We start from the raw sequence: 27747 nt of genomic DNA, 5'->3' as shown, positions 1-27747 counted from the left end.
GCCTTATGGTCACTAGTACAGAGCCTCAAGCGCTGAGCTATCACTCCACTCCAGCTCTATGAGCAGACAAACGAGTGAGAGTATTCCGGGCCCTACAGATTGTCTGGACATGCTACGCTGTGAACTAGGCTTTCTCATTTCCGTGAGAAGAGGGTGGAACCTTCAACCTGAGACCTTCTTTTTGAACCACTTTCCCTTCATTTTCCGATAATCCACAGCGAATTCTCGCTCAATAGGCTCTGGCAGTGAAAGCACAGATGTAGAAGTCGCTGTAGCAGACAGAGCGGGTGCATGGGAGATTTACAGGCAAAGCGCTGGTGCGTGTGTTATGGAAAAAAAACAGATATACATGGAGAAGAGAGTGGCACTGGACGAATGTATCTCCAGGGCATAGCTGCCAGAGCGGAGGATCAGCTACTGAAGAAGCACTTAAAACAAAACAGACACACACACACACACACACACACACACACACACACACACACACACACACACACACACACAGAGGCAGCTGTCGGGTCTGTCCTAACCTGCTCGTCGATTGCACAAAGTGGAAAAAAAAAAAAAAAAACATTACACGTGTGGCACTTCCTAATCTAACATCACATATCAGGTGTTAGAAAAAAAAGGTTGTAAAAGTAGACTTGAGAATAAAGGCCATTAATGGGAAGTGTTCTCATTCACTGCATTGATAATATTATCCAGAGCAGGTCTCAGAGCAGGGTCTGGACTTTCTCTTCCTTAGGACAGAAGAAAATGAAAGCAAGGGGGAAAAAGCGGGAACGAGCAAGGCCACCCAAACATGTAAGATCTACAGATCTACACAATGACGTGTGATTAGTCCCTTTACACGTCGGCTTTAGTGCTCGATCTAAAATATCCTAGTTACCGGAAACACGTGGGCCGAGTTTTGAACATTCCTGCACTTGATTGCGAATTGATAATCTTCTGCAGCTTATATCCTTTTCGTTACGCTCTTTCTTTTCCCTGTCAGAGGGAATGTTGAACTCGGCCCTTTTTTCCGCAGGGTGTGTTGATGAGTGGGATGCTGCTGATCCACGCCGATCCTGAACAAAGCGATCACAAATACGGCACTGTTTTAATCAAGGCTTTGTTACATCCTGACCTCGATGCAGTTCTTTTTTTTGTTTGTTTCTTTCAGATTGCGTTTGCAACTTTTTGATCGAGCTTTCAGCGAATGCGTATCAGTATGATTATTATCAGCTATGTGATATAAAGTGATTTATGCAATATGAAGGGATTTATGCTCTTTAGTTAGGGTCATGAACTCAAATCCAAACACCACCAAGCTGTCACTGCTGGGCCCTTGAGCGAGGCCCTTAACCCTCAACTGTTGTAAGTCGTGCTGGAGAATTGCTACAATTTGCACTTCTGATAGATGCTTAAGTAAAGTAAATTTTGTTGCTGAGTACCTGCACTGTGCAATGACATTAAAGTTCTATCTATCTATCTATCTATCTATCTATCTATCTATCTATCTATCTATCTATCTATCTATCTATCTATCTATCTATCGTAAACACTATACAAATGCATTTGAATTACATTTATTCGTAAATTAATCACAGAAGTTTTTACACATGAAATGTGGATTTCATGGGAGTAGGTTGGGAAATCATTTGCGCCCTGAGTTTGTTTAAAGGTTACTCAATAACGTGAACATCAGCAGTCTTGTCATGTTTGTCGTTTTCACCTCCCTGTGAGACTTTTATGGGGCTCCACTTACAGTGCTCTACAAAACACATCAACATCTACCAAACATTCCTACACGAGTCAAACATATTCAGCTCAGTTTATTTACTAACATATTTACGCTTATTCATCATAACCATCTCCTGCATATCTCTGTGGAAAGCACCACTGCTGATGCTGATGTCAGCAGCTGGGCCCTTTGTTCAGCATGGCCCAGGTCACGGAAACTCCATGCAAAGATCCAATTAATTAAAACACTTCAAAAGAATTTGGAGCAATGTGTTAGACAGGAATCTTTCAACAGTAACAGGGGGCTTTTTACTTGTTACATGTCAATGCAGCACAGTGAAATTCTTCCTTGGCATATTTCAGCAATGTTAGGAAGCCGGGGTCAGAGCACAGGGTCAGATATGATACAGTGCTCCTGGGGCACAGAGGGTTAAGGTCCTTGCTCAAGGGCCCAAGAGTGGCAGCTTGGAGATACTGGGGCTTGAACCTTAACTTCCACCCCCACCATTATCTACACCAAAACATCAATCAAGGGACAATAGTTTGGAAGAACGATAATCATACATCCAGAAAGATTAAAGTGTATCACACCAGAGATTGTAGAATCTATGCAAGGTTCACCTGTGCATCACCTCACTAACACACTATGTGGTTTATCAGTCCATTATGTGTCAATTAATGTTCTTATACACCAGCTAGCTATTGCTCAGCGCCCGTATTTCTCCATCGTGTGTCACTTTAATTGTTGTAGCAATAGCGAGGCCCAAATGTTTTTCCCTTGTAAGAGTTCAGATGAGCTGCATGCCTGACAGGGGTGTAGGTGAAAGATGGCTGACGTGCCTGATTTATGTGTTGTTACCTGCAAGGGGGGAAAACTGTTACTAATGTGTGTTTGAACACACATGCAGGTGACGGACTTGGAGAAGGTTGTTGACAAACAGCAGAACTTCTCTAACTTATCTTTAGAACGCTCCATTTGCTGTGATAATGCGCTTGACTGGGTCTGCTAACCAGGCACGACTAAACAGCTTTGCTCTGTGGGCTTTATAGCCAAAATCTCACACACACACACACACACACACACACACACACGCACACACACACACACACACACACACACACACACACACACAAAGCGCAAGTCCATTAGTCTTAAACCCTTCATGCCTGCATACACACACACATACATGTAAACAAGCCCTCTTTTGTGTCCTATCTCACCACTAGCCTTTTAATGCAAGCGTGCAATCGACACTCAGAATCTCCTTATCTTACACACTCACACTATACACACCAACACACACACACACACGGGCTGTGCAGTCAAAGCCAGCTATTGCTATCCCCATAACAACCACAATCTCACAGAGAAACGCACCAAATTACAAACACAAGGTGCACTGCAGATCCTCCAGGTCCTTCACATGAGATTAAACAAGCACCATGCTCTCGGCCTCTCCAGACTCCACCACAACTGTTTATACCAGGAGTGGAATTTGGTGCACGAGAATCTTTCGAATGCAGTTCGCCCCCGCGTTTGATCAGTGCAGGCGGGACGTTTCCCAAATGAAACACTTCATTAATTGTCGAGAAACCCACAGAACCCCAAGGAGGACATTCAGGACTCATGAAGGGACACGAACTTGAGCTACTCTGTATATGTTTCCAGTCATATTCCTAAAGATGTTTAGAACTTTTTAAAAAGCTGCTTCAGATATAAAACTCTTTGTGAATCTCATAGCCACTGTACTATGATGGTAGAAGATGAATGACACCATTGACCTTGTGTTGATATTTAACATCCCATTTGCCTTATGTAAGTGAAAGATTATACATATGCTTCAGAGGTAGAGTTATGGAGTTTAGGATTTAGGGTTCAGGAAAGGTTAGGTTAGGTTAGGGTTGCAGATATGATTATTAGTGTTAAGAGATAAGTGTTATGACTAGAAGTCTCAGGTCTCAGCATGGTGGTCTTGGTCCAATTCTGAGAATTCAACTCAATAGTGCCTGTGGGATTGTTTATTGTTTCAGAGGCACCTGCATTTTTCTTTTGGTTTCTGTGCAACAAACAGTAAAATACCAGTATGTAATGTAGAATTTATGAGACTTGATTCCTGAAAATATCTATGAAGGAACCTTTAAAAGCAGGATTTCAAAAGTCACAATCATACAGCACCTGTCAAAAGTTTGAAAGCGTTCCTTTTGTTTATGTGCAACAAACTTGGTAAAATGAAAGAACACACAAGAATTGGACAGTGAATGAGTGGAAGAAAGTTCTGTGGAGTCCAAATGGAGCAATTATGTATCTAACAGAAGAACTTATATAAGATGGAAAACAGGAGAGAAGATGTGATCAGACTCCCTCACCCCACACTCACACATGGAGGTAAAAGCTTAATGGTTTGAGGTTGATTTGGAGCAGGGGAGGTTCAGGAATGTGAAAGGAATCCCGATCCAACATGGCTTCCATTCCACACTTCAACACCATGCAATTTGTTCTGGACTGCGGCTCATTGGAACCTTACAACAAGACGATGAGCCGAAGTGTATGTCTGAGTTCAGTAAGTGTTATTTAGAGAGCAGACAGACGTCTGGAGTGATATCTATACCTGCCCAGTCACCGCACCTGAATCCTACTGAACTGCTCTGGGATGAACTGCATCACAAGAAAGAAATCTCCAACTAGTGAAGAACATCTTTGACAAGTTGTACCAGAGGCACGGCAAAGTATCTCTGCTGAAAGTTTGGAGAAACAAAAATATTGTGGAACATTTTGACATTTATAGATTTGTTTGGTTTGTAAATCTTTATAGCGTTACATTACCGAGTTTGTTGCAAATGAAACAAAAGGAACATGCACGTGTCTCTCAGTGTTTCCAAACGTATGACAGGTGCTGTATAAATCAATTTGAGTCCAGTGAGTAAATCAAACATGCCCTTTGTTTCGTTTTTTTTTTTAAAATAAGTAGGTATATGGTTGGATAATTTGTGTAATTCTTATCCATAGAAGCCAAAGATTTGTTTTCCTTTCATGCAAAGCATTGACCTAATCAATGTTCATATTAAACAAGGCATCGGAATTCATAAAAGTGGAATAAAATGGATTTTTTCAGTTTGGGGGTTTAATATTGTCAGTAACTTACACACAGCCGGCTCCAGGGCTTTACATGAGCTGGAGTGGAAGATCTTAAGTGGCCCACGACTTTAATAACACCCTTTTGTCTCCACAAGCATGTTCCAAAATCTAGAGGAACATCTTCCCAGAAGAGTAAAGCTGAATATAACAGCAAGTGAAGACTAAATGTTGAATGGGATGTTCAAAAAGCACATAGCAGTCATATAGTCAGGTATCCACAAGCTTTTGTCCATATACTGTATAAGGGTCGTACACAGAATCAGAGAGTTACATCAGTAAATACGTTGCGTATTCAGAATTGCAGCTTGAGCAGATTTTCTGGCCGCTTCTGTCCATCTGTGTTCTATACAGTTTATCTTAAACAGGGTCACACACAGGAGCCTGGAAAAAATCTCAAGCAACTCGGGGAACACGAGCACATTTTTTAGTTGAGTTAAGAAGCATTCAAGAGGTGTTTAATACTTTCAAGACAACCTGCTACAAACACAAGAACTTTTCTTTAAACTACCACCAGACAAAAAAGATGCACAAAAAAACCCCTAGGAAAACTAGTCATTAACATGATAACATGCATTAGAAAATAGAGAAATTTGAATAGGTCAGAACAGGACTCTGTTTCCAGAACAAATACTCCCTTGTTGGTTGTCATATTAATGACTGTGAATGATCTTATTTGAACATTCATGAGCGTTCATAATTTTAGCCATATATCCTGCCCTAATGCCATTCAGTCGATGGGCAGAATCACATAAAAGTGAGACATGCCATGGTTTTTCAAAACCTCTGCCCCATGTGCCCCAACTTTCCTCTGCCCCAACTCTCCGCTCATCTCACCTAACTTCTGAATCTAGTATAAAGCCTAAATACCGATTTTTACTATCAGCTACATTCGGATGTCTTGATGGAGGTAATATTAGTTGCTAAAGAGTTCCATTTAACAGCAGAAAAAGGAACTAGTCATGTCAAGGAGGTATCATGGTCGTGAAGAACTTGTTTAAGGAATTCTCACGTCACGCTAAACAAACGCTTATATCTTCCCGCAGTAAATAGTTACCGTATGAGTGATGAGAACTTTAAGAGGAAGCCCTTAAGAAGACAGCAAACGAAATTGCCTGTGACTGTTCACAGAAAAAAAAACAAGCACCTTTCAGAAGTCTGACATCATCTGGGATCATCATGCCCTTTAATGCAAGACAATGCATCTCGCCCATCCCTTTACCGAGTTGACCTAGTAGTGATGGATTTATGATTGGGAGGACAGTAATAGATTTACGTACGAAAGGGAGGACAGCAACAGAAAGGCTGAAATTAGTCTGTAAAAACCATACAACGGCAGGTGTTCACACTGACCATTATCTTCAGCGTCGCTTAATTTGTCAGTTCTGTGAAAGAGAGAATTGGCCGAGGGTGGAGTGGTGTTAGGTTTTGTGCGTAATGTTTCGTAGCTATTCTGTCTCTTTCGTTCTATCTGTCTCTCTCCTGTCATGCCTGGGGTTACCCAGGAGGAGCCACATCCTTTACATACTAAGCATTCCTTCACTCTTTCATTCTTTCTTTCAATCTTTTTCCACTGTTCACTCGTGTCGCTTTTGACGCACTAAGAACAGTAGCTGCTTTTCAGATTGATGCCTGGAATCTACCAGAAAACGAAGGCCAAGCGCTCGATAATTTGTCATCGGCAAGACCACAAAACACACGTACACAAATAAGCTTGAAGACGTGGCTTTGTTCGCCCCCTGGTGGTCCAGTCAAACCTGTAGCTCTGTAGAAGTGCGCCGAGAGCAAAACCCTTACACGCTAATTATTGTTTCATTCACTGGCTCCGTTAAACCATCATGTGAATCACTAACAGCCGGAGAGATGCTGCCAACTCCAAGGGTTTCACTCAGCACTTTCTGAAGTCTGCTGTTCATTACAGACTCTGTGGTTAAACATACGGAACGCATTTTGTGTGTGAAATGATTGGGGGGTTGAGGGGGGTGTTAGGGTTCCCACTATTAAAAAACCAATAAACCTTTTTTTTTTTTTTTTTGCTTCTTTTAGTTTAATTTAGTTAACCTTTAGAACAAAAAGATTTTTGCAAGGGAGCGATGATTTGGCCTGCATTTACCAAAAAGGAGTTTCACTGCAGTTGAACGTTGAACTACATTCAAAGCAATTCATAATTACAAACCTTTATTTTTTATACCTGCTTTCCCTAAAGAACTCACACGTAGCCTGCAGTATAATCGCCAATAAAAGCCAGTGAGTAAAATCTACACTAAATTCTGCTACTGACTCTTAGAGTCTATCCAGTGTTACTTATTTGCTCCTCTGTCTTCTGGTTTTCTTCCTTGATTGTAGTTTAATTGGCTCGTCTAAGGTGTAAGGTGTGAAACCTTAAGAAGCTGTACCATGAGCCCTTTGTACAAGTCAAACCCCTGATGAAGCAGAGCTGAAAGAGAACTAATGAGGCATACATCTTTTCAGCAGTTGGTTTGAGGGACTTGACACTGCCTTACCAGTATCACAGTTAGGAATTTACTTGAACTCTGCTCGAGTGACTTACTTGAGACTTGACCCAATCTTGATAGTAAGTGACTCTGGATGAAAGAGATTTGTAAGTCGAGAGCTCAAAACAGGTGTGAAAGATTTTAGTGTTGTCAATCAGCGTGGCGCAAGACAAGAGCGGGTACCTGAAAGCTCACGCATATAGCTTCATTTTGACCCTTTTTTAAAACCAGCTTGTCCCCTTGGGGGATACACAAGGCCATTTTAAAGGGTATTTCGATTGCTGTTGGCTCAGTTGACATTTGTTAGACGAAGCCTCAGAGGGGTGGGGAGGCACCTCAGCATAGGCATAGAGTTTACTCTATGATCTGATAGATCTGAAACCAATTTAATTACATTTTCTGTCCCAGAAAACGTCTGAGCAATAAAAAGCAAATTCATAGTTTACACTATATTTACTTTTATGGTATTTGGCAGAGTCTTTTACTCAGAGCAACCAACAATTATGTCATTTATACAACTGAGCTATTGAAGGGGCCTTGCTCAAGGGCCCAGTAGTGACAGCCTGGTGGTGCTGGGATCCTTCATTTTCGGCAGTCTAACCACTTAAGCACTGAGATACCATGTCCTACATGCTTAGACTTTTCATTAAAATTCTTGCTTAGATATTTAATCAACCCACTCATGCTAGCACCAATAAGCTTTTAAACCATAACGTTTACAAAACGTATATTAAAGTGATATTAAAGTATTTTGAACGCCTCATGAAACTGTCACCCCCTTGCTAGTTCAATTCAATAAATTTTTTTTATATAGCTCTTTTTTTACAAAACCTTGTTTCAAATCAGCTTCACACAGACAAAGCTGCTATAAGGTTAAAATAATGCTCATCATGAAAGTTTATTCTTTAGAATTGTTTATCCCTGATGAGCGGCAAGAAAAGCTCCCTGAGGTGGGGCTGTTATGACTCTGTTCACTGCAGTAAATTAAGTGCATAAATCACTAAGAATATAACTTCATGTGTGTTTATACTTACTACCAAGGAGCAGTTTAACACTCGTGGAGTGGCCTTCAGTTTTAAAGAAAAGTGTGTATTGTAGGTCTGATATCCTCTGATGGTTCGATGTCCTGATAAGTGTATTTTAAAAAAGGGGTTACATTTAGAAATTAATTTCTCACAACAATATCATTAGGCAATAACTGCAAAAAAAAAAATGACCTTAACTGTAAGCAGTTCTAAGATCTGACTTTAAAAAACCCTAATGAGGTTAAATAGACTTATAGATTACTAGATATGTACAGTATCTCACAAAAGTGAGTGCACCCCTCACATTTCAGCAACCATCTGAGTGTATCTCAAGGTACAACACTATAGAAATTAAACGCATATCATAAATCTGTACTGCTCCAAAATATAGCCAAGTTTCATTTATATAAAATTTGTCCCTTGAGTACACATTATAAAATGGTTACTGAAATGTGAGGGGTGCACTCACTTTAGTGAGATACTGTATGCATAGATTCTGTATTTTTTATATTGTGCATTGTCGATAATTGTGAAATACTTTCTTTTTGTGCATGGAGGCTTCCCACATTTGTAATTTTTTCCCACTGGTGTGTGCCAGATTTGTAAGTCTATAGCCACTTATACTTTATTGTTCCTGTCGTTTTATTTTATTTTATTTTATTTTTTTATTTATTTATTTATTATTTTTTTTTTTGGGGGGGGGGGGGGGGTTTGGTGAATGGAGGTGTGCCTGGAATGACTCTGACAGATGTAATCTAAAACGTCTCAAGGTTCTTGCATTCTCTCACACTTTGTCTTCTCTCTTCTAGTTGATACGTCTTGGGAGTGATGCACTGGCTTCCCCTGGTTGCCATGGTGATTGCCTCGGCCCTGTTCTTCCCTCATTGTCCCAGTGTGCCCAGGCTTGTTGCTGCGACAATGGAGCCTGGGAACAACTTCAACAGCACCAGATCACTGGTCAATCCAATCTCCAGATCCGAAGATACCCATGCGGAATACGTGTCGAGTCATAAAAAATCAGCGGAAAAATTACCTCACAGGACGGCAGATACCCACCTTCGGATGGATCTGACGGTTAAGGACACATCATTTGTGAACGAGGACATTTCGCCTGGAAGGAATCAATACAAAAAGGGAAAGCCAGGCAGTTTGGACCTCAGTTTGGAATCTTCAAGAAAACTTCAAGAACACCAAACTTCCAAGGAGAACCACGTACATAGGGACTATAGATCAACAGATGGTCAGTTTCAGGGGGATAGCAAGCTAGAAACTCATATTGAAGGAGATGGGTCTAATGATAGAAAAAATGAGGAGGTGTCATTTGGAAGACTGACTTTTAAAGATTGGCCAAGGCACCTGCATCCTGCAGACATGCCTACACACAAGGAGGATCTGAGGGAGGTGGGCAGAGAGGGAATGAGGGCAAATTCAATGCCTGCAATGCCCCCTGAGGGCTTGGGATTAGGCCTAGATGGACTCCTGCAGGTGGACGATGAACTATTGCTGCTGGAAACAAACCCTCGAGTGCTGTTCTCCACCTCCCCTTCACCTCCCAAACATCCTCCAATGCAGGTAATGCTGGAATTGGGGCTCATGCCTGAGCAACAGGAAGAACCAGAAATGGACGACAAGGAATTTAGGATGGAAAAAAATGAAGATGGAGAATCCCCTAGGAATCTCCCGACGGATTTATCAGACTCCTCAGAGCATGCGGCACCGTCGCTGCGACGGAGAAAACGTCAACTCTCACACACGGGAATCGAGCGATCGGTTTGTGAGTCTACAAGCAGCTGGGTGATGGACAGGCGAACTGCGATCGATGTGCACATGCAAAATGTCACCGTGTTGGAGAAATTTCCCACCAAGAAAGGCATGATGACGCAGTACTTCTACGAGACACGGTGCCGCGGGCCTGACCACCGCGGCGTGCCAGCCGGAGAGCACGGACTAGCCGGCGCTGGCTGCCTTGGTGTGGATAAACGCCACTGGGTGAGTGAGTGTCAGACCAAGCAGTCGTACGTGAGAGCATTCACGTCGGACAATACCAGGGGGACAGGATGGAGGTGGATCCGCATCGATACATCATGTGTCTGTGTGTTGTTCTCAAGGACACAAAAGAACCGAACTTTAACCACACGTCAGGGTACAACAACATAAAAGCCAATATTTAAGAGACATTTGGTAGATATTTGGGTTTATTCTCAGTACACACTGACATGTTAGTGTGTGTGGTGCAGATACATGCGGATAAGCTGTTTGGGGTTTAAACACCTGATTAGTCTCACAGGGTTTCTGCAGGTTTACTATGTCAAATTGAAAACTTTTTGAGACCAATAAGAATTAAAGAATTAAAGCCCCGAATACTTTTTTTTTACAGGCAATTATCGGCTTCCCTATTGCTGAAAAATCTAATCCGTTTTACATCTGCGGTACAATTCAATAGAGATTCGCACCAGTAACAGAAAGCTGATTGGCCGTTGCATGTGGGTCTCACAAACCCATCAGCAGCATTTCAATGAGCATTTGAAGTAGCATTACATGGACATCGGATAATTAATTATAACTAACTAACTAAATTATAACTAATTATAATTAAGATTCTGCAGAAACCTTGTCATTATAGTCTCTGGTGGGATGAAAAAGTCCAAACATCTCCAACTACTGTTTTACTAAACTTTAACTGATAATGATGGAGGACTTCAACAGTTAGGCTTTAGTCTACTGCTACTACACCTACATGGTGACCGACAAATAAGGTGTCAAATTAAATGCATCAGTTTGACTCTCAAACCACACACACTTCTATGTCATTGTATATGATTAGCAATAGGCTGACCTCCAATGTGCAGCTTTGTGGTGTATACACACTGGCAGCCATTTTGCACTGCTGCTGAAATTGCTCTGTGCAGGTCTTTAGATTGTCCTTGGTCTCCCCCAAGGTACAGTAATATCAACAGATGCTAACAACAGGATTAGCTGATCACGAATGAACCAAAAAACATGGATAATTTTGCACGGAATAAACAAAGAACAACACCATCCCTCACTGGCAAAAGCTTTCCCATTTGCATGATCACAGTTGCTCCTGTCTCCTACTCTAACCACTTTGCTGCCAGTGTGATTGCAGGGTAAATCATGGCCAGTTAGCGTATATATGAACAGTATGGTCCATGAATGAGTTCACTACCAAGAGCTCCACCCCTTTTTTATGCATTTGCAGCTATACAAGTCTCAGATATTTTGCCATTTGTCAGATAGTGGTGTGACGTGACCAAGAAACAGGGAACGTGTTCAGCTCTGATTTTACGATCGTGCCACATGGTAACGTCAACAAGTAGCATGAGCTTCCTGTGGGTTATATCTCTATAAAATAATAATGCATTGTTCAAACATTCCTATAAAAATGATGCACTCAGTGACATTCTCAAGTTCACGCATTGACTTGGAAATGATGGTGCATTCCATCAAGCTTATTTTGTGAATTTCATTTACACAAAAAAAACCGGAGTACATGTCGAAGAAATGCTTGACTAGAACGTAATAAGAAGGTCATGATTTCAAACCCCAGCACCACCAAGCTGGTCCTTGCGCAAGGTTCTTAACCCTCAACTGCTCAGTTGTAGAAATAAGATAATCGTAAGTCGCTCTGGATAACTCATCTGCCAAATGCGGGAAATGTAAATGCCAGTAGGTTTAGAGCTCTATAGCAGAAGATCTTCCACTCCAACCCATGTAAAGCATATCTTCAAGGAGCTGGATTTGGGGCAGACATATTGTCATGCTGGAACAGATTTGGGTCTATTAGTGTCCAGGTGAAGGGAAGATTTCATGCCAGATCCAAAGACATCCTACACAATTGTGTGCTTCCAACATCAGGTTAATAAAGTCCAGTGTCAGTAAAGTGTATCTATTAAAACTTTGTTTTATTAAAACAACAAATGAAGATTTTTTGATTACATTAAATAAACCAAAACTGGATGTGACGATGACCCTGACCATCTGCGATGTTACTTAACAATAAGTGGCTATTTATTTATTTATTTATTTATTTATATAAAACAGACAAATTTAGTTTTGGCTCGTAAGAATTTACAGGTCAGAGGTCACCTGGATAAAATCGGCCTGTAGTGAAGGTTCCCCGTAAAAGAAACAGATTTTCCTGTATATAATTGGTAGAAAATGTCTATGCCACTGGTTATTCACATTAATTGGCCAGTGCCATTGTCCAAATCGCATTTATACTGAGTAGGTAGGGGTTAAGGGCCTTGCTCAGGGGCCCATCAGGGACAGCTTTGTAGTGCTGGGATTTTAACTTTTTCAAGTAGATATCCTGCATCTTAACCACCAAGCTACCACTTCCAGTTGCTGGGGTTTTCCTGGACGCGCTAATGAAGTATGGAAATCTGCACAAGTTAGTTACAACCACTCACCACAGATATTGTACTACATATACAAAACCACCAATTCAGCATAAAAATGACAAGCCTTCTGCTGCACATTTTAGGAGCCTAAAGTTTTCGCTGCAATGAAAGGGAACATGGAAATCTCCGGCCCATTACGCCTATCAGTGGTTGGAAATTTGCAATGCATCTCAGGCTGCATCTACACTGCTCCGGATGAATTTAAAAATGGCGTCTAAAAACTCTCCACGTCCACACTTTAGTTTGGAATTGTTTCTCAAAAGTTGCTCCTCCACACTAAAACCTCAAAACTGAGACGCTTTAAACTGCATCGTTTCCTCTTTGTGACTAAAAACGTGTCAGTTTTCGAAAGTCCACAATTTGACACAAACATTTCAAATTGTATTCACTTTGGAGAGCATTTTCGCGTTTTCACATTTTCAAAAAGCAACTTTTTCATTGACTGAAAATTCCATCTCCAAGGCCAAAACGGAGAGAAAAATATGCGTTTTCTAACAAAAACGTATTCATGTGGCCATGGGCTCGTTTGCTTGAGGGTTTAAATGTGGTATCGCTTCGTCTCAGATTTTTTTGGGGGACTCGTAACGTGACAGAATCGTAACAGCCATGACTACAGTGTAGATGTCACCATTTCGGAAATTGCGGATAGAAACCACCAGATTCGTTCTGTTTTTTTTTTTCTTTTTTCTTTGTAATTGCTGTGAAATGTAACTATGTTGACTACAATCTGTGTCAGATTACAAACTCTATGTTCTTGGTGGTGAAGTCAGACATCTGGACCTGGCTGTAGCTTTCTCTATCACTCACTCACTCCAAGAGAAAGGAAAAAGAAGAGCGAGATCTCTCTTGTCTTCAGAAGCCGTCACTCACAAACCACAATAAACACAACAACCTCAGTTTCTTACGTTTTTTTTTCCTTCGAACGTCACGTACCTGTTGCAATACCATTTTTACGAATGCTGTTTTTTTTATCTATATATTTGTTATTCTGTATCTATTATATACATGCTGTAAGTTATTACTTTTTATTAGTATAAAAGCATGAGTACCTGTGATATTAATATATTTTCCTTTGTAAATGTCCTGTACGGGAAACACGTGCATTTATGTAAGTATGGAACTATGTATATATTTATAGGATTACAAAACACTCGAACGTGGCCTCTGAGAGGCGCCGACTCACGTCTGGTGGTCAGGAGTGTGTGTGTGTGTGTGTGTGTGTGTGTGTGTGTGTGTGTGTGTGTGTGTGTGTGTGTGTGTGTGTGTGTGTAAGAATGTCATGTAGTGCCTGCAAACTTTTCTAAAAAAAACAAAAAAAAAACGAATAAAATAAAATCTTTCTTTACTGAGATTTTTAGAGTTCTGTTTGACGTGGATTCTTTTCATTTCGACAGGAAAAAAAGATCATGTAATTAAAATTCTATATAAAGGCATTAATAAATGATGAAGTGAAAGTTACACTTGTGTTTGTTTGTTTTTTTTGCCGATAATTTTATATATATATATATATATATATATATATATATATATATATATATATATATATATATATATATATATATATATATATATTAAATAGCCAAAGGTTTGTAGACAACTGAGCATAAGATTGGTATGTGCTTCTTTTTGTACATCTCATTCCAGATTTATTTCCCTTTTACTGTTATAATATTCTCCACCCTTCTGGGAAGATGTTCCACTAGATTTTGGGGAGATTTGTGTGAGATTGTATGCAGCCACAAGGGTTGGTAGTAAGGTCAGGTACTGATGAAGGTGAGGAGGCCTTCAGCGTTCACATTAATCCCAAAGGTGTTCAATAAGGATGGAGCTTTATAGCAGGAGATCTTCCACATCTTCCAACCCATGGAAAGCAGATGTTCATGGAGCTGTCTTTGTGCACAAAAGCATTGTGGAACAGGTTTGTGTCTCCCAGTTTTCTACAAATGAAGGGAAAATGTCATGCTACAGCATCCAAAGATGTCCTATACAATTGTGTGTCTCCAACTTTGCAGAAGAAGCACTAATGGCTAGAAAAGTCAGGTGTCTCAATAATTTTGGCCTTATAGTTTATAAATGCCTGAGCAATATGGCCTGGATATTCCAGTTATAATGGTAATGATTGACAGGTAAATAACACTCAAGTAACAGTTACTTTATTTTTATCGGTATTAAATAAAACACTTATAATAATCCGTTTTAAAGTTTCCTAATTTGTGGAACCATTTGGCAGAAATTGGATGAGCAGATTAGATGCTAAGATCAGATATGACACCCTTTTAGTCCTGAAGATTTTTATGGGTAATTTACCAACAGATCTGAGAGACATGCTAAAGTTCCTGAGAACTTTGTGGTTCTGAGTTCCATTGTGTTAGCTATCTAGCTAACCAGTTCTCAAGTGCGTAAACTCCATTTTACTGATTTTGATTGTGCTGATCAGAACAATAATGAAATGGAAAGCTATCAGATTTCTTTCATGGTTAGCCACGTTAGCTTGAGCAGGTCCCTGAGGTAAGTGCCAGTTTATTTAACAACAGCTGAATAAACTACACCACGTGTCTCTGAATTGCTAGTAGGCCATAGAGATGTTATTCAAGGTATAAATTACTCTTTATAACTAATAAATGTGTTACCATGCATATAAGAAGGTTGACATGATCTCCTTGAAACCAATGTAGCGGAAAACTGTGTTTGCAATTTATATTTAGAACAATTCCATCGCAATTCTAGTCATCCAAAGTCTCTTTTTAGCGATTTCTCAATAGATCTGAGGTAAATGTTGATGTTCATGAAACTTTTGTGTAGATTCCACTGTCGTTTTTGCCTTAACATTGCCTGGTCAGAAGAAGGTCAGAGCTTTATTTCGCTCTGGGGCCATTTAGTTTTGAAAGTCATGGCATTAGCTTTAACATTTGATGCTAAGTGTAATTACAGTGTAATTGTAGCTATAGATTGTCTTTTCCTAGTGATTTCCCAGCAGATCTGAGGTAAATGTTAACGTTCTTGACATCAACAGTTGAACATGAAGTTCAGTTTGTTCTGGAGCTATGAAGCGAGGGTAGCTAATGTAAGATACTGTATGCTCATAGCATCCTGATTAGCATTTTGAAAATGTTGGATGATTTAGAGGATTTCTAAGAAAGAATTTGGATAATTTTAGGTAAGATGTGACTGAGATCAAGGAAAAAATGACAGTTGGTTTTTGACTTTGATGCTAAGTGAAATTAAAGTGTATTGTAGCCACCCAGAGTATTTTTCGACGTGATTTATCACCAAATCTGAGGTAAATGTTGGCGGTCCGGACACTTTATAAGCTGTTTTTGAACTGTTACTCATTTTCTCTCCAATCACACACACAAGCATGCGAAGACACGGCATGAATTCTTCATGAATATATTTGCACATGTACAAATACCTTTGTTTTTGTTTGTTTTTTCTTTGTTTGTTTTTTGCAAACATACATACATGTCCTCAGTCTTAGGGTTGCAGCGAATCAACAACGTTGTCATTTACACAGCGGAACACATACTCACGTACGCACACACGACACACGAAACCCGATACATGCTCTAGAGTCCCTCTGAGCGGATCACAAACACACCGAGATGACCTGAGGTACCGTTCAGGACCGCTTTATTTTCATTCTTCACATCCTCCGTTTTATATATATTTATATATCTTCAGTCAGTGGCTTTATGACTTTAATTCACAGGTGGCGCCTTCGAGCCGAGTCGCCGCCGCCCCCCGACATTGTCGTCGTCAACGTCGTCCCTCCGGCGACGTTTCGCTTGGAGCCATAACACAAGTTTGTCCTCAAAATTGTACACGTTACAAGTAGCATAATTTCATATGACCATGTTTTTCATACGTTTTTTTTTTCGCCTTTTGAAGATATTTACGCTTCGAACTAGATAAAATCAAACTTACAGTCAGAATTAGGTAATAAATGAACATGTACATACAGTTGTTCAATACATACATAAAGAAAATAAATATAGTTATCATACAAAATCAAAAAAAATAAAAATGAAAATACACACATTTTACAAATTGTTCCCCAGGCTCGCGAATGTGGTCGTATGTTAATGTACACTTATTTCAGATGTTTTTTTATTTTTTATTCACATTGTCACATTTTGTTGTCTTTATTCCCCAAAAGGTTTTGAGTCGTTGTTCGATGTTCGACATGCATCGCAACACAGAAGAAACGATTCTCCTTCAGTTCTCGTTGTAGCTTCCTCCTCCTTTTTTCCCCCACTTCTCATCCTGCACCTTTTTCGCCCGTCGTCCTCCGTTATGGCTTGCGTTATGAATCGTGTCAAAAGGAGGACTCTGCGGATTTTCTTGCCTTTTTCGGACCTCACCCTCTTTTTTTATCATTTCTATCATTCTCACTTTTCCTTCCATGTCTTCCATCTGCATCAGTTTTGCCCCAAATCTTTTACATAATCGAGTTAATCTTCATTCATGCTGCTCTTTTACACCCCCTTAAAAAAAAAGAATTGGAGATAAAAGCTTGGCCTTAAGGGGAAATCCTGTAATGCTTTTCAGCGTGAGGTTCCTCGCACGGTGGGAGTGCAGACGCCACCTTCCATCACGGTTAACCTCTGACTCGCACTTTCCATTTTTACGACGCCTTCTGTCTGCGCTACTTTCCATCCTGTCTGGGTGCAAAACGATAAAGGGCAAGAAAAGAAGGAGAAGAGAAAACGAGAGACACGGACCCCTTTTTCTGAGATGGTACAATCTGAACGAAATGGGCACCAGTGCACAGGGTCGGTCCAATTAACAGGAGCGGGGGGTTGAAGAAAGCGGCAGTTTTGATTAAAAACCACAACGACTGACTGAGAGACATCATGGCACGGACGAAAGAAAAAAGGGACAAGAGAACGACAGAGCGAAAGTTAAAAGAGTCCTCCGTTTCCCACACCAGGTCTGAGCGTCCTCGTTGTCCTGTTCATACGTCATACATTCGTCACGTCTTTAGTCTTCAAGTTCTTTTATGTATTTTTTTTTCTTGTTCTTCTTCCGGGTGCCCCGGCTCCGTCTTCTGTTATTGCAGAATAGTCCAGACCAGTGGGGTGGTTTTTTTTTTTTGTTTGTTTGTTAGTTTTCATATTTTTCTAAATGTAATATAATCATTGCTTTTTTTTTCCTTTTTCGGCTTTCCCAGTCATGTGCTCACAGCGCCCCCTGTGGAGAGACACAGAATTTCAGCAATGATTCGCCACCAAACCCGGAATTCTTACGAACCGCTAAAAAGCTTTGAGTGTAATTTATCACAATAAGAGGAGAGAGAGAGAGAGAGAGAGAGAGAGAGAGAGAGAGAGAGAGAGAGAGAGAGAGAGAGAGAGAGAGAGAACGCGACAAGGTGCCGCTAGAAACTCCACGCCCTTTAGACATGTGGAAACTTTAGCATGGGTCATTACATTATTAAGAACTCGTAAACAGAAGGCAAACGTACAATCAAAGCATTCCTCTCACGCTTGTAAACGTGTGTGTGTGTGTGTGTGTGTGTGTGTGTGTGTGTGTGTGTGTGTGTGTGAGAGAGAGAGAGAAAACGCTTTTTTGGTTTAACTGCACACCTTTTGAGGCCTTCAGCAAGAGTATGTTCTCACTGATGCTGACTCGCCCCTCGGAGACACTGTGGAGAATGAGAGAGAGAAAAAAAAACGGTAAACCATGTTTTTAAGGCTTTGTATTAAAAGATGCATCTCAAACCACGCGTGATGATTGAGGACATGGAATGTAGGACGCCTGACTTTTCCTTCCATATGTAGTTCCTTTACAAAGTTGGAGGTATGCAATTGTATGTCTATTACGTCTTTGGGTGCCGTAGCATGAAATTTTCCTTCACTTGAACTTGGAGACTCAAACTGACTGCACCCCAGGCCTTCCCACCTCACCTACATCAGAACCTGACTTTACTAACTCTCTTGTGACTGGATGAATCTTCACAAATCTCCACAAAATCTACTGGAACATCTTTTTAGAAGATATGAAGGTTATTAGAGCAGCAAATGAGACATAATAGAGGAATGGGATGTTTAAGAAGACGAATCTTATGGTACGTTTGTCCATATATTCTACCTTTAAGTTTGTAAGCACTAAGATACCATCCATTATTTGGTTTTACGATATTTCACTACATTTTCTATTTTCCTACAATCCTTGTGGTCTCCTGCACCATCCGGAACAATCAAAGCAGTCGAACGATGACGCAAACTCAAAGCAAGTTCATGTCTTATTTATTCCAAACACACTCAGTTTAAAACATCACATCTACCAGAAATATCCTATTTGAGCCCTGGTTTTTGAGTCTGGTTCATCTGGTTTCATATCCAGGACAATGATGATGATGAGGATGATAATGATGATGTTGACGATGAAGAATGTGTAACTGTGCATCGTACCTTCGCTCTGAACCTTGCGCAGGGTCACAGATGGAGTGGAGATGGCCGAGGCGCGAAAGTTCGCAGGCAGTGTCTCTGAAGAGTCCGAGGTCACTCCTCTCAGGTCCTTCTCACGGAACATCTTCCTCCAGGACGGGGAGCGAGTGAATGTCTTAGTGCCGTCCTGAGAGAAGAACCACGCATCCAAAAACAAACAGGTTTCAAATATAAAGAAAACGTACACGGACAAATGACAGAACCATTAACAAGTCCTTTTTTATGTCGAATTTGTTATGTTCACACCATCCCCAACTTTTAAACTATTCTAATCTTCAGTGGTCACAATTTTCCGCCAGTTCAGAGTTAATGAGTCGGGGTTGTTCAATCTTTATCTTTCAGTTACACAAAGAATAATATAATACCATTTCTCACTGTATCCGGATCATCAGATGCAACGTTTGTCTCTTATTTAATGCATCACATGACACTCACCTCATCCGGCCTCCTCTCGGTTCCCATGGCAATCAAGGAGTTATATTCTTTTTCCAAGAGTTGGCGTGCCTAAAAAAATAGGGGAAAACTTCATTAAAAAAATTGTTAATAAATACAAACATTTAAGATAAAAAGGAAATGTTTGCTTGGGTTCGTGGTTCTCAAGTCAAGTCAAGAAGGTTTTATTGTCATTTCAACCATATATATATATATATATATATATATAGTTCCCCCTGAACCCTGGTGCTACATAAAACAACATAAAGCTACATAATAGAAAACACAGACCTGAGGACTTAAACACAGAGCTTTGGAATGAGTCTTTGCCAGTGCAACACAAGACAGTGTGTACACAAAACACAAAATAGCGCCACCAGTAAACATACTGTGTATTATACAGTGCAGTGTGTAGGAGAGAACTGGAAACAGGAGTAAACTTGTAAATAAACACAAAATGTAAACACAATAGCTTGTGCCAAACAGCAGCTGTGTAATTATAAAATAATATAATATAAGGTGGTGCTGAAGACATGGATGTGTGAAGTGAGTATGAGTGTGTGTTTGAGTTTAGATTCAGCTCAGTAACACAGTTGAGTGTGTGTGTGTGTGTGTGTGTGTGTGTGTGTGTGTGTGTGTGTGTGTGTGTGTGTGTGTGTGTGTGTTCTGTGTTGTTGAGGAGCCTGATGGTTAAAGGGAAAAAACTGTTGCACAGTCTGGATGTGAGGCCTGAATGCTTCCCCGATAGTAGGAGAGTGAAGAGTGTGTGTGAGGGGTGTGTGTGGTCGTCCACAATGCTGTTGGCTTTGTGGATGCAGCATGAGGTTAAAAAAGTCCATGATAGAGGGGAGAGAGACTCAAATGATCTTCAAAGCTGTCCTCACTATCGTCTGTATGGTCTTGCGATCCGAGACGGTGCAGTGACCCAAACCAGGCAGTGATGCAGCTGCCCATTTCGATGGGCTTTCCTTAGCCTTCTCGCTGCTGGGCTTTCTTGGTGATGGAGCAGGTGTTGCATGACCAAGTGAAGTTGAATGAAGAAGCTCTGTGCTCTTCTGAAGTCAACAACCATCTCTGGTTTTGTTCACTCTACACTAGGCTGTTAGTTGTTGCACCTCCTTTCTGTATGCTGACTCGTCATTCTTGCTGATGAGACCCACCATGGTCGTGTCATCGGAGAACTTGATTGCTACATAGTCTTAAGTCAGCAGAGTGAACAGCAGTGGGCTGAGCACACAGCCCTGAGGTGCCCCAGTGCTCAGTGTGGTGGTGCTGGAGATGCTGTTCCCGATCCGGACTGACTGAGGACACCGAGTCAAGAAGTCAAGGATGCAGTTGCATAGGGAGATGTTCAGGCCCAGTAGGCACAGATTCTCAATCAGGTGCTGATAAATTATTGTATTGAATGCTTAAATGAAGTCTATGAACAGCATTCATGCATGTCCTTATTATCCAGGTGGGTGAGGGCCAGATGGAGGATCGTTGCGATGGAAACGTCTGTGAAATGGTTTGGATGATACAAACTGCATGGGGTCCAGTGAGGGTGGTAGCTGGGTCTTTTTATGTGCCTCATGATGAGCCTCTCGAAGCATTCATTATGATGCGTGTAAAGGCGACAGGACGATAGTCATTGAGGCAGGAGACTATAGACTTCTTCGGCAAGGGTACGATGGTCGTTGTCTTTAGGCACGTAGGAACAACTGCGCTGCTCAGGGAGATGTTCCAGATGTCGGTGAAGACATCCGCTAGCTGTTCTGCACATTCCCTGGACTATCGTCTGGTTTTCTCACTTCATCCGTGGATAGACAGAGCACCTCGTCACTGAGAGGAGGGGTGGTCTTCCTTGCCGCCATGTTGTTCTGCACCTCAAACTGCGTGTAGAAGTCATTCAGCGCATCTGGGAGGGAGGCATCACGGTCACAAGCAGGTGAAGTTGGCTTGCAGTTCGTGATCGCCTGGATGCCCTGCTACATGCGCTGGTTGTCTCCGCTACCCTGGAAGTGGCTGTGGATTAGCTTTCCTTGTGCATGCTATACCTCTCTGATGGCATGGGACAGTTTGGCCCTTGCTGTTTTTAAGGCTGTCTTGTCCCCTGCTCTGAAGGTGGAGTCTCTAGATTTGAGCAGCGCACGCACCTTAGCGGTCATCCACGGCTTCTGGTTGGCACATGTGGTGATGGTCTTGGGGATGGTCACGTGATCAATGCACTTGCCGGTGTAGCTGGTCACTGATGATGTGAAATCCTCCAAGTTGTTGAAATCGCCGTTGGATGCAGCCCTAAACATGTCCCAGTCAGTGTATTTAAAGCAGTCCTGGAGAGCAGACATGGATCCTGCTGGCCAGGTTTTCACCTACTTTTAAGCTGCTTCCTTAGCATTAGCGCTAGGTGGAATGTACACTCCGAGCACAACAACGGTGCTGAATTCCTGGGGGTAAATAAAAAGGTCTACATCTCATAACTATAAACTCCACAAGCAGTGAGCAGTAGGTGAAAATGAGGACAGAGTTCTTACACCATTCCGTATTGATGTAAACACACGACTGCCACCGTGAGTCTTACCGCACTTCTTTACATTTTCCCAAAGATACTCCATTGTATGAACAATTTACTTTCTTCTTTTTATATCGGCTGCTCCCGTTAGGGGTCTCCACAGCAGATCATCTGTCTCCATACCCCCCTGTCTTCTACATCTGCCTCTTTTAAACCAACCACCTGGTTTTAAACCAACTACCTTCAACTACCCTCTTTTAAACCAAATACCTTCTTCCCTCACCACATCCATAAACCTCCTTCAGGGTCTTCCTCTTTTCCTCCTGTCGGGTGGCTCCATCCTAAGCATTCTCCTACCGATATACCCCATGTCCCTTCTCTGCACGTGTCCAAACATCTCTCTCTCACCTTGTCTCCAAAACGTAATAACCTTATTTCTAATCCTGTCCATGCTCGTCACTACCAATTTACTTTCATCTGACCTGTCAAAATGATGTATTTTAAATCTTTGCAGATGTTTCTCCAATTGATACACCTGAATAACCTCCGGAAAAAATGTCTTCCAGACATTTCATCATGTGTAACATGCGGTTAAAAGCCAGACATGGCGAGAACTGTGAACCAAATCCATTACGCTGGAAAAACACAACCAGGCAAGTGCCGAAAAACCATTATTTTGAAACATGAACCACATGATTCCGCACATAATGTTGCAGAAATGTCTAGTTAAAAGGGTGTTTCTTTAAAAAGAAACACAGAACAGTTGATCACAATAGGACAACATGCCAAAAAAAGGACAATATGCTAGCTCACTCGTGCTTTCTCGCTCTCACCTGTGTGTTCTGGTTGGGGATCTGCAAAAGCAGGGCCAGGTCGGTGTAGTCAAAGGTATCGTCCAGGGCAAGGAGAGCTCCATGCACACCACTCTCAGCCAGGTTATCTGCAAATTCTTTCAGACCGATGGACTGCACCCAGCACATCACACGCTCGTTTGACCACACCATCACATCTGTAATCACATCAGAAATTCCTGATTTTAGACTAATACAGACTAATTGTGCAGAATCTGTGCATATCTGGCTGCCATACATACATACATACATACATACATACTATATATACAGGTTACTTTTCCACAAATAATGGCACACTGGCTTATTTGCATTTAAACTAAATCTACGACTCGAGAAACATATTGTGGGGAAACTTGCCTGAGGGAACTTGCTGAAAGTCCCCCCAAGCAATAAAAAAGGATTTTGGGGCAATTTCTAGCAAATCTTTTTGACTAGTGTAAGTTTTATATAGCTGGTAAGAATTTTGTAGCTAAATTAGCAGGTGAGTGAAAAATTTCACTTTAAAATTTGAAAGTACAGGATTTCATCGGTAGCTTTACACAATCTAATGTAAAGATTCGTTCTGTAGCTTTACAACATACATAAGATATTGAACAGCTACATAGGAACTTTTAGAATGCACAGAAGCATGTCGCAATAATGTGTCTATAACCACACCCCTGAATTAGCAAAAACAGAAGCGTATTTGTGTATCTTATTCACTTCCTGTTTTGTATCTTGTTTGATCTGGAAGGATTTAGCGATTTTGTAAGTGTTTTATTTATTTTTTTCCAGGATCGTTATGATTAGGATTTCGGAACACGTTTTACCTCCAAGATACATTAAGCCGCGATCTACCAGAAGCTCATGTGCCATTTCCACAATGTTGCATATAGTAGCATGTTATTTGTTATTCTGACTAAATGCATGCTGGGTAGCCTCCCTTCCGCTCTCCACTCGCTTTATTTTAAATTGTGTCTCTCAAGTGGTTCTTTTGTAGAGTTTCCTGAGCGACGCACAGACCCCGGCGGCTAACTGCTCTATTACAGACTTTTTAGACAATACTACATATGAAAAAAAACATGTTTAAGTTTGGGCGTAACGGAAATCACTGTACATTTCCCGACTCAATCAGACGGCAGGAGAAATTCCTGAGTCGAGTTTTGTAACCTGCTGCTAATTAATCATCAGACTTGTGTGAAAAATTGGGACAAATTATTAACATTATTGAAACTCCAGAACTTCTGGTCCCCTAAAATGTGAATTTAATGAGCATGTGGGAATCCAGTGCAGAGTTCATATAATAATAATTAAAAAAATATAATATCATTAATACTTGAGGGATGAGATCAGGCCACTCAAGATCTTCCACTCATGTCAACCTCAAGAAGCTCGTCTCACTTCTTCTTAATATGGGATGTGTTTCAAATTGTGCCATTACATTATATACTTTAGATAGAAGGTTCTGTATTGGGTGTGATATCAAGTGCCGGATCTAAAAACAGGAAGCTGTAACTAACTCAATTTCGCTTGCTATACTCTATCGGCAAAGGTTTGTGGACACCTGACCTTAAGATTTTTATGTGCCTATTCGAAATTTAGTTGTTATTATGGCCTTCATTCTTTTGGGAAGCTGTTCACACAGATGTTCTACACTGATGTACTGTAGGTGAGGTGAGGAGGCCGGGGGTGCAGTCAGTTAGAGCTCTATAGCAGGAGATCTTTCACTCCAACACATGTCAAGCATATCTGGTCATGCTGGAACAGGTTCACTATTAGTAAACCTATAAGTCAGTGGAAAATTTCATGCTACTGAATCCAAAGACGTCCTGTACAATTGTGTCTTTCCAACTTTCTCAAAGAAGCACGTATGACTGGAAAAATGCCCCATTACTTTTGGCCATGTAGTGTCTCTCCTCTGCATAGTTTGTGATATTTTTTTTTTTTGTGTGTGTGTGTGTGTGTGTTTAATTATGGCAAATTATTTCGGTTTATTCACCAGGATTCCACTGTGTTCGCAAAAGCGGTTTTGGAGAAAAAAAATCCAGATTTATCTGTGTTTACAGTGAATAAAGTCTAAATCTATTTACGAGACCTTTATTCTGGTGTTGGCTCTCATCTCGCTTCCTCTCCAACTCCTTTCGGTCGTAGTTTAGCCTCTTCAGGCACATGATGCCGTAGTGAAGGCTCACCCTGGGGTCAGAAAGGTCACAAGGTTTAACAAGAAGGGCATAAACTGTTCATTAGTTGAGTTATGCTAGCTAAAACCTGCGGCTAATGATTCAGCTAGCACAAGCGGCATATATGGCTGAGCTAACGGCACAGTGAATGTAAAAAACAAATAAAACTATCTGGAATATCAACATTTACCTCAGGTATGTTTGTTATTTTCAGAGAAAATACTTAGTATAATAAATTACGCTCCTAAAAGTGTTTTATCATCAACCGCTAAACCAAACTTCACCAATGTCACAACAATGATTTGTTCAATGACATTTTTATTCGTATCAGGCAATCTACAGATTTCAGTGTATATGTGCTAGATCATGATTATGGCTAAGAATTAAGCTAGCACAAATTAAACCAGACAAAACTATTATGAATATGAACTTTTACCTCAGAAATGTTATATTTTATATAAGACGACCCATTCTTGAAGCATTTTGCGCTTTAGAATACTTTTTAGCACTTCTTATTTCACTTCGCTGACATAGAAGTTTGAGTTCCTAGCATTTGTCACTAGCTAACCTTTTCCCAGAAGATTTATTACCTCAGAAGTGTTGCTAAATTATATACAATTATAATGTAAAATACAATTGTGAAATGTAATAAAACTATAAGAAACGTTAATATTTACCTCAGATTAGTGGCGAAAAAATGATGTAAAGATTCTTACACTTATTTACAAGTGACCCCTGATCAAACTTTCAAGGTCAGGCCTAATGTATCAGTAAGGTGTCCTTAAAATCTACAATATGTTAAGAAGAGCTTCATGTGAGCTACATTGGCCATTTTGAAGTCCTTTGTCAAACCTCTTCTCAATTTATTTCTCAATTTCAACAGCCACCATTTTACCATTTTAAACACTCGTTTACAGGTTACAGGTGTTACTGGTACCTGTGAAAACTGTCCACCATTTTTAGTTGTCCACGCAGCTCTTTCTTGGTCAGATGGTCCAGCATGCGAGCGTCCACCAGAGACTCCATGAAGTAGCTTCTGTACTGAGGCAGACCCAGACTGGGCAGCCAGTCGTTCCCCACCCACTCGTGGTTCATATCACCGTAGGCCAGAATCTAACACACACACACACACACACACACACGCACAAATATAGATGCATTAAATAAACAGTTTTTCAAATTGACAGGCAGCCAAATAAATGATCTGCTGTATATTTGATATATTTTCAGTTATCAGTGATAACAGTAATTTATGTTACAGGAACCATATATACTAAATATGGGAGTATTTAAGTTTAACCAGGTAAAAATCAGTATAATGGTCCTCGGCTTTGTGATGGTCCTATGTTACATAGTGGTCCAAAGATATATGATGGTCCAAAGTTGTATGATTGTCCCAAGCTTCATGGTGGTCTTTAGCTTTATAATGGTCCAAAACTATGTGATGGCCCTATGCTACTAGATATCCATGGTATGCGGATGGGCAGTATTTATGATACATGTATTTCAAATGGGTTTTTTAAATATAAAATAGGATTTTGTCACTTATATTTCAGTGGGTTAAAGAAAAGGGCTTCATATTTAGTATCAAACTAATTTAGTGTTTTCTTTTTTTTGTAGTTTAAAAATGTTTTGTAAGAAGTTCTACATGATGGCATTATTAAAAAGTGGCCTCTGAATGGCGCCTGTTTGCACAGACTTGTTGAGATCAGAAGGGAAAATGTATCCATATGAAAGAAGGTGGTGAAAGTAAGAACCGTGTAGCTTTTAAATCAGCTTTTAAATAGGCATTTAATAATCTACAAATAAATATTGGATTGAATATCGTACCCTAAATGAAGGAGCTGTTTAATAGAATTAGGATTTTGCATCCCATCACATGTATGACTTCCTGACACATTATATATTATTATATTTTTGATTAACAATCAAATGATTAATGAGTTAGAAACCATTGGCTCTAAATGCAGGTGCTATGAGTCAAAAGTTACTTTTGTTTTGTTGTTTGTTATTGACTCAGTGTTACTGATGTAAAGCAGCCCTTCGTTACCAAACACCAAGTAACTTAATTAGGATACATTTATGATTTATTCGCAAACTGTTCAACTTTAAACCATTGGTTACTTTAAAACTAACCTTCATCTGGGAGATCACAGAGCTATCGTATGTGAATATTTGATCTGTTAACTGGTTGCATGTGTCAGATTTATTGAGTGATTCACCCAGAGAAAAGCTGTTGCTCTCAAACAGAGTCGGTGTGATTGTGAAGGAACAGATCAAACACACCAACTGATGGAAGGTTATGAAATTTCATGCTCCCATGTAAAAGTATTTTTTATTATTTTTTAAATACAAAAATACAGTAGCTTATTTTGATACATGGTTTGGCTGATGTATTTTGTAGTTTATTTTGATTTACTTAAAGGTATTTGGTATTTTATTTAAAAATAAATTTTTGATGTATCTTTGCCCAACCCTGTTGTTTGTTAATGTTCCTGAGATACATGACGGTTCTAAAAGACCTGATGCTCCTAATCCTTGTGGTGGTCCTAACATGCCTCCTGAGCCT

The 27747-nt window shown here is 40.5% G+C and overlaps 2 protein-coding genes across 8 annotated transcripts in view; one reads left to right on the top strand and one right to left on the bottom strand.

The window, feature by feature from the left end:
* The window catches only part of ntf4 (neurotrophin 4), a 19109-nt gene extending 4855 nt beyond the window's left edge, over positions 1-14254 (top strand). For all 5 annotated transcript variants that reach the window (XM_083567014.1, XM_083567013.1, XM_083567012.1 and 2 more), the window contains one exon: positions 9185-14254. In XM_083567014.1, the coding sequence (XP_083423140.1) occupies positions 9204-10532 (1329 nt within the window). In that variant the 5' untranslated portion in view covers positions 9185-9203 and the 3' untranslated portion in view covers positions 10533-14254. The remainder of the gene's footprint in view (positions 1-9184) is intronic.
* A 1916-nt stretch (positions 14255-16170) lies between these two features.
* ppfia3 (PTPRF interacting protein alpha 3) overlaps positions 16171-27747 on the bottom strand; it is a 58906-nt gene continuing 47329 nt past the window's right edge. For all 3 annotated transcript variants that reach the window (XM_083566832.1, XM_083566833.1, XM_083566834.1), the window contains exons 26-32: positions 26116-26291; positions 25094-25191; positions 22999-23174; positions 19678-19746; positions 19207-19369; positions 18379-18437; positions 16171-17986 (exon numbers count right to left, since the gene is read on the bottom strand). In XM_083566832.1, coding sequence (XP_083422958.1) covers positions 18391-18437; positions 19207-19369; positions 19678-19746; positions 22999-23174; positions 25094-25191; positions 26116-26291 — 729 coding nt within the window. In that variant the 3' untranslated portion in view covers positions 16171-17986; positions 18379-18390. The remainder of the gene's footprint in view (positions 17987-18378; positions 18438-19206; positions 19370-19677; positions 19747-22998; positions 23175-25093; positions 25192-26115; positions 26292-27747) is intronic.

The sequence above is a fragment of the Silurus aristotelis genome, assembly GCF_946808225.1.
Source record: "Silurus aristotelis genome assembly, chromosome: 17".
In the NCBI taxonomy this organism is placed as follows: domain Eukaryota; kingdom Metazoa; phylum Chordata; class Actinopteri; order Siluriformes; family Siluridae; genus Silurus; species Silurus aristotelis.
The sequence above is the reverse complement of the archived record's forward strand: the minus strand, read 5'-3'. Positions and strand labels throughout refer to the sequence as shown.